Genomic DNA, 14,640 nt, shown 5'->3' on the forward strand with positions numbered 1-14,640 from the left:
TGGAGTGCAGTGGTGCAATCTCAGCTCACTGCAACCTCAGCTTCCCAGGTTCAAGCGATTCTCCTGCCTCAGCCTCCTGAGTAGCTGGGACTACAGGTGCTCACCACCATGCCTGGCTAATTTTTTTTTGGATTAGCCTGGCTACTCAGGAGGCTGAGGCAGGAGAATTGCTTGAACCTGGGAGGCGGAGGTTGCAGTGAGCTGAGATCTTGCCACTGCACTGTAGCCTGGACGACAGAGTGAGACTCTGTCTCAAAAAAAAAAGAAAGAGCTGTAGGAGTGGTCGGGTAAAAGCATGGAGCAGGGATGGGATGGATGAGGCTGCGAGCTAAATTGCATGTTCCCGCCTGTCTCCCAAATACACAGCTTGACGCCTGAACTCCCAGGGCGACTGTATTTGGAGGTAGAGCCTTGAGGGAGGTCATTAAGGTTAAATAAGATCTGAAAGGTTGGGCCCTACTCTGAGAGGACTGGTGTCCCAATAAGAAGAGAGAGAGGCTGGGGCTCATGCCTGACATCTCTGCACTTTGGGAGGCCAAGGCAGGAGGACCACTGGAGGCCAGGAGTTCAAGACCAGCCTGGGCAACATAGCAAGACCCCATCTCTAAAAAAAAAAAAATCAAAAAGGTAGCTGGGCACAGGGGCACGCACTTGTAGTCCCAGCCACTCAGGAGGCTGAGGCAGGAGGATTGCTTGAGCTTGGGAGGCTGAGACTGCAGTGAGCCGAGATTGTGCTGCTGCACTCCAGCCTGAGCAAAAGAGCCAGACCTTGTCTCAGGAAAAAAAAATTATTGCTAAAACATCGATAAGATCAGCAGCAAAAAAAAAAAAAAAAAAAAAAAAAGTGCAGCACTGTTTTTTCAAACAAGTTAAAAAAAAAAAAAAAAAAAAGAAAGAAAAGAGAGATAGCAGGGAACTCTTCCTCTGTGCATGTCCAGAGAAGAGGCCCTGCAAGGACGCAGTGAGAAGGTAGAAGACAATTTCCACAGAAGCCAGATTTGCTGGCACCTTGATCGTGGACTTCTGGCCTCCAGAATGAGGAGGAAGTAAATTTCTACTGTTTAAGCCGCGCAGTCTATGGTACTCTGTTATGGCAGCCCGGGCTAATAGAGATGGTGACAATGGGGACAAGGGATGCGTCACCCTGACCATGTGCCAGGAGCACCCCGAGTGTCTGGTGTGTGTGAATTTGTCCTGTTGCACAGCTGCCCTCTGAGTTATCCCTGTTTTACCAAGAAGGAAACAGAGACACAAGAAGTCCCAGCATGGCAAGGGCTGCACAGGCAGGCGGTGACCGCAGGGCGCTGTGATACAGGGTGGCGGAGGCCCGTGTCTGCGTCTCTGGGGAGGACACGTTTGAGTCTGAGGGACACGACCCACCAGTTGAGACTGTCTTTTGTTTTTTGAGACGGAGTCTGACTCTGTTGCCCAAGCTGGAGTGCAGTGGCACAGTCTCCGCCTCCTGGGTTCAAGCGATTCTCCTGCCTTAGCCTCCCGAGTAGCTGGGATTACAGGCACACACCACCACGCCCAGCAGATTTTTGTATTTTTAGTAAAGATGGGGGTTTCACCATGTTGGCCAGGCTGGTCTCAAACTCCTGACGTCAGGTGATCCTCCCACCTCAGCCTCCCAAAGTGCTGGGATTATAGGCGTGAGCCACTGTGCCCGGCTGAGATGGTCTTTTAAAACACCCCTCTGGAAGGATGAACCTGGAGGACATTATGCTAAGTGAAATAAGCCACACACAGAAAGACAAGTAATGTGTGACCTCACTTATCTGTGGAATTTAAAAAAGAACTGAACTCATAGAAGCAGAGTAGAGCAGTGGTTACCGGGGGAGGGCACAAGGGAAGTAGGGGATGTAGGCCAAAGGGTACAAGCTTTCGGTTCTGAGATAAACACGTTTTCACCAGGCAGGATGGCTTGTGTCGGTAATCCCAGCACTTTGGGAGGCTGAGGCAGGAGCTTTGCTTGACTCCAGGAATGCAATTCCAGCCTGAACAACATAGCAAGACCCTGTCTCCACAAAAAAAATTAAAATTCGCCAGGCATGGTGGCACAGGCCTGTAATCCCAGCTAACTGGGAGGCTGAGGTGGGAGGATCCTTGAGCCCAGGAGTTTGAGGCTGCAGTGAGCTATGATGGTGCCACTGCACTCCAGCCTGGGCAGCAGAGCGAGACCCCATGTCTTAAAAAAAAAGTTCCAGAGACCTAAGGTACAGCATGGTGACTATAATTAATAGGAGCAGGCCAGGCGTGGTGGCTCATATCTGTAATCCCAGCACTTTGGGAGGCCAAGGCTGGCAGATCACTTGAGCTCAAGAGTTTGAGACCAGCCGGGGCAACATAGTGAGACCCCATCTCTACTGAAAATACAAAAATTAGCCAGGTACGATGGTGCACACCTGTAGTCCCAGCCACTTGGGGGGCTGAGGCACGAGAATCGCTTGAACTTGGGAGGGAGAGGTGGAATGAGCCAAGATCGTGCTGCACTCCAGCCTGGGTGATGAAGCGAGACTCCGTCCCAAAAAAATAATAATTATTATTGTCATCATAGCATATTGTTTTCTTGAAACTTGCTGGGGAAATAGACTCAAGCATTCTTACCGCACGCACCTGAAAGGTATCTAGGTGAGGTGTTAGATACGTGGTTAGCCTGATGTAGCAATCATTTCACAACACATGTGGATGTCGGAATATCATATAACCTCAAATATATGTAATTTGTGCTTGTCAGTTATGCCTCAGTAAAGCTAGGGAGAAAATAGAAAGGACCCTTCTGTGGCAGCAACCCACATGTCCGTTACTGATGAATGGATAAAGAAAATGTGGTCCACATGCAGTGGAATAGCACGCAGCCATAAAACAGAATGAAGCTCAGATTCAGGCTACAATGTAGGTGAGCCTTGGAAACTTGGTGCTGAGTGAGAGAAGCTGGACACAAATAAGATCAGGAGTATTGGCTCACGCCTGTAATCCCAACACTTTGGGAAGCCGAGGCTGGTGGATCACTTGAGGTTAGGTGTTTGAGACAAATCCCCTGTTTACTAAAAATATCAAAATTAGCCGGGTGTGGTGGCATACCCCTGTTATCTCAGCTACTCGGGAAGCTAAAATAGGAGAATTGCTTTGAACTCAGGAGGCAGGGGTTGCAGTGAGCTGAGATCCTGCCATTGCACCCCAGCCAGCGAAACTCTGTTTTAAAAAAAAAGTTTTGGAAATAGATAGTGGTGATCACGGTTGCACATTTGAGAACACAATTAATGCCACTGAATTGTATACCAAGAAATGGTTTCAGTGCCAGCCTGGGCAACATAACTAGACCAGCTGGGCATCGTGGCACGTGCCTGTAATCCTGGCTACTCAGGAAGCTGAGGTGGGAGGATCACTTGAGCCCAGTAGTTCAAAGCTGCAGTGAGCTGGCATCGTGCCACTGCACTCCTGCCTGGGCAACAGAGTGAGACCCTGTCTCAAAATAAAATTAATAAATAAATGGTGTATGTGGCATGGTGGCTCACACCTGTAATCTCAGCACTTTGGGAGGCTGAGGCAGGTGGATTACCTGAGGTCAGGGGTTCAAGAGCAGTTTGACCAACATGTCAAAACCCCATCTTTACTAAGAAAAAGAAATTTTTTTACCTGGGCATGGTGGCACATGCCTATAATCCCAGCTACTCAGGAGGCTGAGGCAGGAGAATCATTTGAATCCAGGAGGTGGAGGTTGCAGTGAGCTGAGATCGAACCACTGCACTCCAGCCTGGGTGACAAAATGAAACTCCACCTTAAAAAAACAAAAAAGTGAGGGGGGACCTCTGGCTGCCAGGAGAGCCTGGACTTTAGGGACAAAGGGGCCAGAGGGCAGGGACCAGGGCCTAGGACTAGAGGGGCAGATGCTGAAGACAGATGTGTGGACCTACTCTGGGGTGTTCTGGACCCACACTGGGCTGTTCTGGAGGTATTGACAGTCCCAAGACTTACTCTTGAACTGGATTTAGGGGTGAGAGAAAGAGGAGTCAAGAGTTTCCGCTCCTGGGGTTCTAGTTGGAGGGTCTGGGAGGATGGTGGCATCATGCCCTGATGGAGGGGCTGGTTTTGGTCTGGTTGGGCTGAAGATGCCTTGGAGCCCCCAGTGGAAGTATAGATGGCTCCAGGGGCTCCACTCTGGAGCCTCAGCATTCTAGGGTCCTGCCTGGGGGGAAGAGAGGGACTGCCTCTTTGAAGACTTGGGTGTCCTCATGCCCTGACTGGCACCAGGCTGTGCACAGCACCCTCTGATGGCGACTGTGTTGGCCTGGCATGTACGTGCACTGCTCTCCTTACCAGAACCCTGCAGATGAGCAGCGCAGGGGGATCCAGGGCCAGGGAGGTAAAGAGACCAGCTCAAGGTCATATGGGGCACGTACAAGGCAAAAGTGGGATCTAGACCCATGTGGATTGGCTGCCCACACAGCTTGGCATCAGATGGCTTTCCCGCCCTTTTTTTATTTTTTATTTTTTTGAGCCGGAGTCTCACTCTGTTGCCCGGGCTGGAGTGCAGTGGTGCAATCTTGGCTCACTGCAATCCCCGCCTCCTGGGTTTAAGCGATTCTCCTGTCTCAGCCTCCCGAGTAGCTTGGATTTCAGGTACACACCACTATGCCCAGCTAATTTTTTGTATTTTTAGTAGAAATGGGGTTTCACTATGTTTAGTCAGGCTGGTCTGAACTCCTGACCTTGCAATTTGCCCACCTCGGCCTCCCGAAGTTCTGGGATTTACAGGCATAAGCAATCATGCCTGGCCTGATTTTTTTTGTTGTTGTTGTTAATTGAGAGAGGGTCTTGCTCTGTTGCCCAGGCTGAAGTGCAGTGGCAGGATCATAGCTTACTGTAGCCTCGCAAACTCCTGGGGCTCAAGCGATCCTCCTGCCTCAGCCTCCCAAGTAGCGGGGACTACAGGTGTACACCACCACGCCTAATTAAAAAAAAATTTTTTTTAGAGATAGTGTCTCACTATGTGGCCCAGGCTGGAGTGCAGTGGCATGATCATAGCTCACTGCAGCCTTGAACTCCTGGGCTCCGGTGATCCTCCCACCTCAGCCTCCCAAAGCAGTGAGATCACAGGCGTGAGTCACCATCCCAAGCCAGCCATTTTTACTTCCCCTAAACAGTTCCTCTTGCTAGGATGACTGTTGTGTGTGAAAGAAAGTGCTTGGAGACCTGGGGAGGGAAGTACTCCTTAGCGTGGGGTCAGTGCCTCCCCCAAGTCTTTCTGTGGCTGGGGAGCTCAGGGAGAAATGAGGAAGTTGAAATGAGGATGGCACTCCCCATCCCCAAAGTAACATGCTAGAAAATGATCTGAAAGTGACACTGGCCGTGTCTAGTCAGGGATGGAGCAGGAGTTGCAGATGGGGGATGGAGGCGGGTGGGGGGATTTACTGAAGAAGCTGGGGCGGTGGAGAGGGAGCTGGCATTAGGAGTGCGCATGAGAGGGGAAGTGGGCGGAGAGCTGCAGGGCTGGGGAGGGGTGTTCAGGGCTGTCTAGCAGACACTGTCTCCGTTTCCCCTGTGCGGAGACTGAGGATGGAGGCAGGTGTCCTGCCCTGTGGGGATCTTTATTTATTGAGGGCCTGTGCCGATTTGTTTTGTTTTGTTTGTTTTTGAGACAGTCTGGCTCCGTGGCCCAGGCTGGAGTGCAGTGGCGAAATCTCGGCTCACTGCAACCTCCACCTCCTGGGTTCAAGTGATTCTCATGGCTCAGCCTCCCGAGTAGCTGAGATTACAGGTGCCCGCCACCACACCCAGCTAATTTTTTGGTATTTTTAGTAGAGACAGGGTTTCACCATGTCGGCCAGGCCGGTCTTGAACTTCCGACTCCAGTGATCTGCCCGCCTCAGTCTCCTAAAGTGCTGGGATTACAGGTGTGAGCCACCACACCTGGCTGTGTGCCGATTTATAAGGGCCTCTTTCAAAAGCTTGTGTTGATATAAAAAGGTAATTTCAGGTGCTCACTTGAGAGCTGTGAATTTAAAACAGGGAAAACGCTGGTGGGCGAGGGCAGCAGGCAAGGGCTGTTTTGTTTGTAGGGGGCCAGGGCAGGTCACTCTGCTGGGGTGACCTTGCGGTGGAGCCCTGATTGAGCAGCTGCAGCTGACGGCGGGGATCCTGCTTTCGGGCCGGAGCTGGAATGTTTCAGGAACAGGAGGGAGGATAGAATGGGGCTCGGAGAGCTTGGCGGCACCAGTTCACCCACAGCCTCTGGGCTCTGGTGAGGAACTGAGACCCCATCAGAGACCTGGGGGCAGTTCATGTTGGGATCAATGTCATTAAGTAATCCCTCAGCTCTGAGTGGAGGGTGGATTAGGAGGCAGGCAAGGAGGCTGGGACAATGTACAGGTGACACGGGATGGTGGCATGGGCCTGGGTGCTGTGCTTGGAGCCAGAAGCCGGCAGGTTGGCGAGATACTTTAGAGCTAGAGCTTGCAGGACTTACTGATGGCTCCTGTGAGGGGGATGACAGGGAGGGTGAGGAATCAAAGCAGATGCCTAGGTTTGGGGTCTCAGATTCATTCAACAAGTAATTCATTGCCTCGGGCCAGGCCTGTTGTAAAAGTTGAGGCCAGGGAGCCAGCCGTGGTGTGGCCTCACACAGCAATCCCAGCACTTTGGGATGCTGAGGCAGGAGGATCTCTTGAGGCCAGAAGTTCATGTCCAGCCTGGGCAAGACCTCATCTTTCCTTAATAAAGTAAATTAGCTGGACGTGATGGTGCCTACCTGTGGTTTCAGCTCCTAGGGAGGCTTAGGTGGGAGGATCACTTGAGCCTGGCAGGTGGAGGCTGCAGTGAGCTCTGATTTCACCATTGCAGTCCAGCCCAAGTGACAGAGCAAGATCCTATGTCTAAAAAAAATAAAGTTGTGGATACAGCTACCGTGAACAAAACAATTCAGTGATCCCTGCCCCATGAAGAGGACACTGCATGTATCAGATGAATGGTTCCATGTGAGCCAAGGCCTCAAGGAGCCGGCCATGTGGATAGTGGGTTGGCAGAAGCTACAGGCGGAGGAAGCGACAGGTGCAAAGGCCCTGGGCAGGGCCTGGTGTGGTCCAGGAACAGCAGGAGTGGCCAGAGCAGAAATGGGGTGAGGGAACTAACTGGGCCACTTTTAAGGGTTTTTGGTTTTCAGCAGGGAAATAGTAGTGGGGGCTCTGATGAGAGATTCCAGGCTGGACACAGAGATTTGTAAGTGCTGGCTCAATGATGGCACTGAGACGAGACCCTAGGGCAGCCTGAGTTGGGACAGGCTGGGATGACAGCTGACGTGACAGAGCAGAGGTTCCCATGCTGGAGAGCCTTCCTCAGAGAATGTGTGTTTCTGGCCAGCACAGTGGCTTATACCTGTAATCCCAGCACTTTGGGAGACTGAGGCGGGAGGATCATTTGAGGCCTGTGTTCGAGACCAGCTTGGACAACATAGCAAGATCCTGTCTCTATTAAAAAATTAATAATTAGCTGGGTGTGGTGCCGAGAGCAAGGGGTCCCAGCTACTAGGGAGGCCGAAGTGGGAGCATCATTTGAACCCAGGAGGTGGAAGTTGCAGTGAGCCGTGATTGTGCCACGGCACTCCAGCCTGGGTGACAGAGCAAGACCCTGTCTCAAAAAGAGAGAAAGAGAATGTGTTTCTAGCAAGTTCCTGGCAAGGCTGATGCCACTGTGCTGGGCCCACACCTGGAGAACCAAGGTGTAGGTAAAGCAAAGAGCTGAGAGCAGACATTTGAGTGTGCAACCTTGAGAGGATTTGGGGAGACTGAGGCAGGAGAATGGCAAGAAGGAGCAGCCATAAGGGAGGAAGAAATTGGTTAGAACTGAGCCCTGGACTGGGCACTGTGGCTCACTCCTGTAATCCCAGAGTTTTGGGGGGCCCGGGCAGGAAGATCTCTTAAGCCCACGAGTTCAAGATCAGCCTGGGCAACGTAGCAAGACCCCATCTCTGCAACAAATTTTAAAAAATCGCTGGTGGTAGTGGTACAAGCCTGTGATCTCAGCTACTCGGGAGTCTGAGGTGGGAGGATTGCTTGAGTCTGGGAGGTCGAGGCTGCATTGAGCTATGATTGTATCACTGTACTCCAGCCTGGGCAACAGTGAGACCCGGTTTCTAAAATTAAAAAAACAAAAAAGAAAGAACTGAGCCGCTACGCCTGGGGATGGAGCAGGTGGGGAGGATGGCAGGGGAGGGCACGCAATTCTCACCCTCCCGCATCTCTTCTGACCCTCCCCCCCCCAGAGGGAGAGGCAGCGCCCCCTCCCACCCCGCCTGCCTGTCTCCAGCTTACCCTGAAGGTCCCCGGGAGAGGAAAGAGGGGACTCGGGCGTCCCTGGTTCCCGATCTGTGGCGCCAGCTGGATTCTAATTAGCCACCAGAGCTCCAGAGACAGGAAGCAGGGGGCTGGGGGTGGGGGCTTGGATTCCTGCCCAAGACGGGGAGGCTGCAAGGCAGGCTGCTCGCCTGGGTCCCCCACTCAGGAGGACGCATGTTACCTCCTCGCTCACGGTGAGGATGCGAGTGGGGAAGATGAGCGGGCAGGGTCAGGACAGCGGGATGGGGGAAGAGGCTTCTGGAGTGTCCAAGGCCTGCCTGGGACCTCCCCATGAGCTGCCCCAGGAGGCTCCAGCTGGGAAGAGATGGCAGTCTGTTTGCCCGGAGGTACCCAGATGGGTGGGTCTGCCTGCTGGGTCTAGGGGTGGGGGATGATGTGAGCTGCAGGCCCTGGAGGGGGCCCTACTGATAGGGCTGGCTCGAGGGACATGCTGGACCTCAGCCTCTCAGAGCCACTCAGCTACCAGCAGGAGGAGAGGGGAGCGGCTTGAGGCCCCTACGCACACCTCACTCTTCCTGTCCTCCCTCAGGCTGGTGGGCCAGGCCGTGGTGCCCACCAGGTGATGCGGGGCGAGGCCCCCCGCACAGGCCACTGAGAGCACCGGACACGCCCCCGGCTGCCACCATGGCCCGCCTGGCTGCAGTGCTCTGGAATCTGTGTGTCACTGCCGTCCTGGTCACCTCGGCCACCCAAGGTAGGTGTTGCTGGGGCTGGGGAGGGGCTGAGGCTCCCAAACCCTGCTGGGAGGGCAGATAAAGTGGTGAAAACCCTCCTGATCACTCAGTAAAGAATCATAGCCCCCCGACTCACACCAGACCTCGGCTGGAGCAGGCCAGAGGAAGACTTGGTGGTAACACACACCCCAGTGCCACCAAGAGGCCCCTGGACCATTCCCTCACCTCCAGCAAGTTGTCTGGGCCAGGTTGGTAGGAGCCATCCCACTGTGGCCCCTGGCACCAGGACAGGCCTTCCTGGTGAGCCAGTGCACGCTCTCTCTCTCTCTCTCTCTCTCTCTCTCTCTCTCTCTGTGATTACATCTTCAAGGCTCTCACTGGGAAGAAGGCTTAATTAAAGCATGCCCGCTGACGTTTATTTAAAAACAACTAATTACCCGGCTCGGCCCTATGCCGGTCCTGGGATACTGCACATGCCACAATTAGTGCCCCAAGCCTGCCCGCCCACCCTCACCAATTACTCAATTACCGGCCCCGTGGTGGGCCCTGGCAGGGGACAAGGGCGGGATGAGGTGAGAGGCCAAGAGAAGAGGCCAGTGGGTCCAGCCCCTAACCCTGGGATGTGCCCTTTGTCCACCCCGACATCCCTGTGTGAAGGGCATTGGCGGGTGACTCTGCTCTCTCCAGCCCTGCCCTTGGGAAAGCTCCAAAGGCTGAGGGGACACGGTTGGGCTGGGCCCCAGGGCCTTGGCACTGCCTCACCCGGCCAGCAGCCTCACTCCCCTTCTGCTGCATTCTCTGCCCATCCAGGTACTGCCCCATTGCCCCAGCTGGGCTGGGAGGGGCCGCCTCCACCCCCAGACCCATCTGAGCCAGGCTTCCACCCCCCGCCCTCCCTCCCAAGCCTGGGAAGGCTAAAATTAGATGAGGAGGCAGATGGTGCTAGAGGAACAAATGTGAAATGTTCCCCCCGCTGGGACTCAACTCACCCCAAAAAACCCCAAGGGCCTCCCTGCTGTACCCCTGGGGTACCCACCTAGATCTCTGGAAAGGCTTGGCTCTGTCACCATCCCACACAAGTGCCCTCCCAAAACCTCGTACCGCAGATGGTCATTTCCTGCACCTACAAGCGATGGTCCCCACATTGATGTGTCTGGGCCCCTGGCTGAGTCCCCGCTTGCCTTCAGCACCCGGCAGGGCCTGGCTGGGACCAGCGTCACGGAAGGTGCTGCCACGGCCAGCATGGACCCTGCCAGGCCCCCTCTGTTGTGCAGACAAACCGCCTTAATAATACTCATAATAATAATAATTAGCATTCATGTCATCTCACTGCGCTCTGTGCACATTAACACCCTGGAGCCATCACAGCAGCCTTGTGAGATGGGAACTGTCCTCTCTGCCCCTCAGGGGAGGGACAAAGGCACAGAGGCGGTCAGTGACTTGGACGAGGCTACAGCCAGGGAGTGGCTGGGATGGAATTCCCACTCTAGCCGGCTGTCTGCTCTAGTTCTCGGTCCCCATGTGGTACAAGATGATCACCAACATAGGGCAATGCAGTCCCCCACTGGAGCTCAGCCTGCTCAGGACATGTCCCTTCCTTGTCACAGTGACCCGGGAGGTTTCCCAGATGATAACGATCAGGCACCTTCCGTGTGCAGGGCACCCTGCTCAGTGCTTCCTTCAAGAGCATTTTCTAAGGGGCAGAATCCCTGCAGGATGACCTGGGGGCAGTAGGTGCTCATTTTACAGATTGGGAAACTGAGGCTTGGGGAGAAAACAATGGTGGCTGTTCAAACTTTTTTTATATTTTTATTTTGAGATGGAGTTTCGCTCTTGTCACCCAGGCTGGAGTGCAATGGCCTGATCTCAGCTCACTGCAGCCTCCACCTCCCAGGTTCAAGTGATTCTCCTGTCTCAGCCTCCCGAGTAGCTGGGATTACAGGGGCCTGACACCACACCCAGCTAATTTTTTGTATTTTTATTAGAGACGGGGTTTCAGTATGTTGGTCAGGCTAGTTTCGAACTCCTGACCCCAGGTGATCCACCCGCCTCGGCCTCCTGAAGTGCTGGGATTACAGGCGTGAGCCACCGTGCGCGGCCACTGTTCTGGAACTTGCGCATGCACCATCACCTAGTGGGCACACAGGCTCTCAGGCTCCTGGCCGCACCCCTGGGATTTTGATCCAGCAGACCCAGCATGGGGCCCAGAATCTGCATTCTGAACCATCCCTCACATCTGCCCTGTCAGCAGCAAAGCCAGTCTCTGTGGTTTCTTCTAGAAACATGAGTTCATTCTCCTGCTTTCTCTACGCCTTGCATGGAGTAGGTGAAGTTAGGGAAGTCCCCAAGACAAGCCTCACCTCTGCCTACCAATGACAAGTTTAGGGGTCCCCAGAGAACACTCAGGTATGATCATTCACTAGAAGGACTTGGAACTGACTAGAAGATGTTCTGTTCACAGTTATGGTTTATTACATCAAAAGGATACGGATTAATGTCAGGGACAGTTGCAGTGGCTCACTCCTGTAATCCCATGCCTGGGAGGATTGCTTGAGCCCAAGAGTTTGAGACCAGCCTGAACATAGCAACATAACAAGACCCCATCTCTACAAAAATTTTTAAAAATTAGCCAGGCATGGTGGTATGTGTCTATAGTCCCAGCTACTCAGGAGGCTGAGGCAGGAGGATCCCCTGAGCCCAGGAGTTTGAGCTGAGCTACAATAAACTATGATCGTGCCAGTGTACTCCAACTTGGGTGACAGAGTTAGACCCCATCTGAGAAAACAAATAGGCCAAGCACAGTGGCTCACGTCTGTAATCCCAGTACTTTGGGAGGCTGAGGCGGGCAGATCACCCGAGGTCAGGAAGAGGGGAAAACCTCATCTCTACTAAAAATACAAAATTAAGGCCAGGCATGGTGGCTCACGCCTGTAATTCCAGCACTTTGGGAGGCTGAGATGGGTGGATCACAAGGTCAGGAGTTCAAGACCAGCCTGGCCAAGATGGTGAAACCCCATCTCTACTAAAAAGACAAATATTAAGTCCAGGCCTGGTGGTTCACATCTGTGTCCTAGCACTTTGGGAGGCTGAGGCGAGTGGATCACTTGAGGTCAGGAGTTCGAAACCAGCCTGGCCAACATGGTGAAACCTCATCTCTGCTAAAAATACAAAAAAGTAGCCAGGTGTGGTGGTGGATGCCTATAATCCCAGCTAGTTGGGAGGCGGAGACGGGAGAATCGCTTGAACCTGGGAGGTGGAGGTTGCAGTGAACCAAGATCGTGCCACTGCACTCAAGCCTGGGTGACAGAGCAAAACTCCATCTCAAAAAAATAATAATAAATAAAAATTAGCTGGGCGTGGAGGCAGGCGCCTGTAATCCCAGCTACTTGGGAGGCTGAGGCAGAACAACTTGAACCCGGGGGCCGGAGGTTGCAGTGAGCTGAGATCATGCCACTGTACTCTAGCCTGGGGGACAGAGTGACACTCCATCTCAAAAAAACCACAAAAAACAAAATTAGCAGGGCGTGGTGGTATGTGCCTATAATTCCAGCTACTCGGGAGGCTGAGGTCGCAGTAAGGTAACATTACGCTACTGCACTCCAGCCTGGATGACAGAATGAGACTGTCTCAAAACAAACAAATGAAAATCAGGCAAGGGAAGAGGTGCATAGGGCAGAGTCCAAGAAAGTTCCTTGCATAGAGTTTCCAGTTACCCCCTCCCAGTGGAGTGCTGGACAGCGCTAACTCTCCTGGCAACAATGTGTGACAACACGCATGGCAAACTGCCAACCAGAGAGGCTCCCTAAGAGCCTTGTTGTCCAGGGTCTGTATTGGAGCTCAGCTCTACCTACAGGCCTGAGCTCCATCTCTGTCACCTCTAGAGGTCAGCTGAGATCACGTGACTGAAAGCTCCTGCCCTAAATCCTGTTAGTGTATTCATTAGCTAGGGCCGCCCTAACAGAGTAAACAGAGTACCGTAGACCATGTGTCTTTGTTTGTTGAGAGGGAGTTTTGCTCTTGTCTCCCAGGATGGAATGCAATGGCATAATCTCGGCTCACTGCAACCTCCACCTCCTAGGTTCAAGCAATTCTTCTGCCTCTGCGTCCCGAGTAGCTAGGGTTTAGGCACATGCCACCATACCTGGCTAATTTTTGTATTTTTTAGTAGAGACTGGGTTTCGCCATGGTGGTCAGGCTGGTCTCGAACTCCTGACCTCAGGTGATTTGCCTGCCCCAGCCTCCCAAAGTGCTGGGATTAGAGGTGTGAGCTGCCACACCCAGCCTACATCGTGTGTCTTAAGCAGCAGACATTGATTGTCTCACAGTTGCCGAGGCCAGAAGTCTGAGGTCAAGGTGTCAGCCAGGGTTGGGTCCTTCTGAGTCCTCTCTCCTTGGCTTTTATTTATTTATCTCTTTTTATTTATTTATTTTGAGACAGAGTCTCACTCTGTCACCCAGGCTGGAGTACCGTGGCACCATCTGGGCTCACTGCAACCTCCGCCTCCTGGGCTCAAGCGATTATCCTGCCTCAGCCTCCCAAGTCACTGTGATTACAGGCGCCTGCCACTATGCCTGGCTAATTTTTGTATTTTTAGTGGAGACAGGGTTTCACTACGTTGGCCAGGCTGGTCTCAAACTCCTGACCTCAGGTGATCCACCTGCCTCGGTCTTCAAAAGTGCTGGGATTAGAGGTGTGAGCCACTGCGCCTGGCCTCTCCTTGGCTTGTAGATGGCTGCCTGCTTCTGTGTCTTCACATTGCCTTCTCCCTGTACACATCTGTGCCCAAATCTCCCCCATTAGCCAGGTGCGAGGACTCAGGCCTGTAATCCCAGCACTTTGGGAGGCCAAGGCTGCAGGATTGCCTGAGACGAGACTAGCTTGGGCAACATGGTGAGACCCCTATTTCCGTGACAGTTTAAAAAATTAGCCAAGCATGGTGGCATGCATCTGTAGTCCCAGCTACTAAGGAGGTTGAGGCAGGAGGATCACCTGAGCTCAGGAGGTAGAGTCTGCGGCGAACCGTGATCGCACCACTGCACCCCAGCCTGGGTGACAGAGCAAGATCCTATCTCAACAGCAACAACCCCCACCCCTTTTTTGAGATAGGGTCTCGCTCTGTTGCCCAGGCTAGAGTGCAATGGCGCAATCATGGCTCACTGGAGCCTCAACCACCTAGGCTCAGGCGATCCTCCCACCTCAGCCTCCCCAGTAGCTGGGACTACAGGTGTGTGCCACCATCTCTGGCTAATTTGTGTATTTTTGGTAGAGACAGGCTGATCTCAAACTCGTGGGCTCAAGCAGTTCACCTGCCTTGGTCTCCCAAAATGCTGGAGTTGCAGGTGTGTGCCTCTGCGCCTGACCAAAATTTCCCGTTTTTATAAGGACACGGTCATACTGGATTGGGGCCCACCCTAACAGCTTCATTTGAATTTATGAAGACCTTATCTCCAAATAATGTCACATTTTCAGGTCCTGGGGGTTAGGACTTCAGCATATGAATTTCAGGGGGACGCAGTTCAATCCATAACAGTATATCTGGTGTAGCCCAAGGGCTCCAGGAAATCAGACACTCTTTTTTTTTTTTTTTTTTTTTTTTTGAGACGGAGTCTCG

General features: G+C 53.1%; 1 protein-coding gene across 7 annotated transcripts in view; it reads left to right on the forward strand.

Annotated features, from left to right (window-relative positions):
• The window catches only part of ADGRL1 (adhesion G protein-coupled receptor L1), a 58,475-nt gene that overhangs the window by 13,936 nt on the left and 29,899 nt on the right, over positions 1-14,640 (forward strand). For all 7 annotated transcript variants that reach the window (XM_037727531.1, XM_037727532.1, XM_037727533.1 and 4 more), the window contains exon 2: positions 8,884-9,048. In XM_037727531.1, coding sequence (XP_037583459.1) covers positions 8,979-9,048 — 70 coding nt within the window. In that variant the 5' untranslated portion in view covers positions 8,884-8,978. The remainder of the gene's footprint in view (positions 1-8,883; positions 9,049-14,640) is intronic.

The sequence above is a fragment of the Cebus imitator genome, unplaced genomic scaffold (genome assembly GCF_001604975.1).
Source record: "Cebus imitator isolate Cc_AM_T3 unplaced genomic scaffold, Cebus_imitator-1.0 Scaffold234, whole genome shotgun sequence".
In the NCBI taxonomy this organism is placed as follows: Eukaryota; Metazoa; Chordata; class Mammalia; order Primates; family Cebidae; genus Cebus; species Cebus imitator.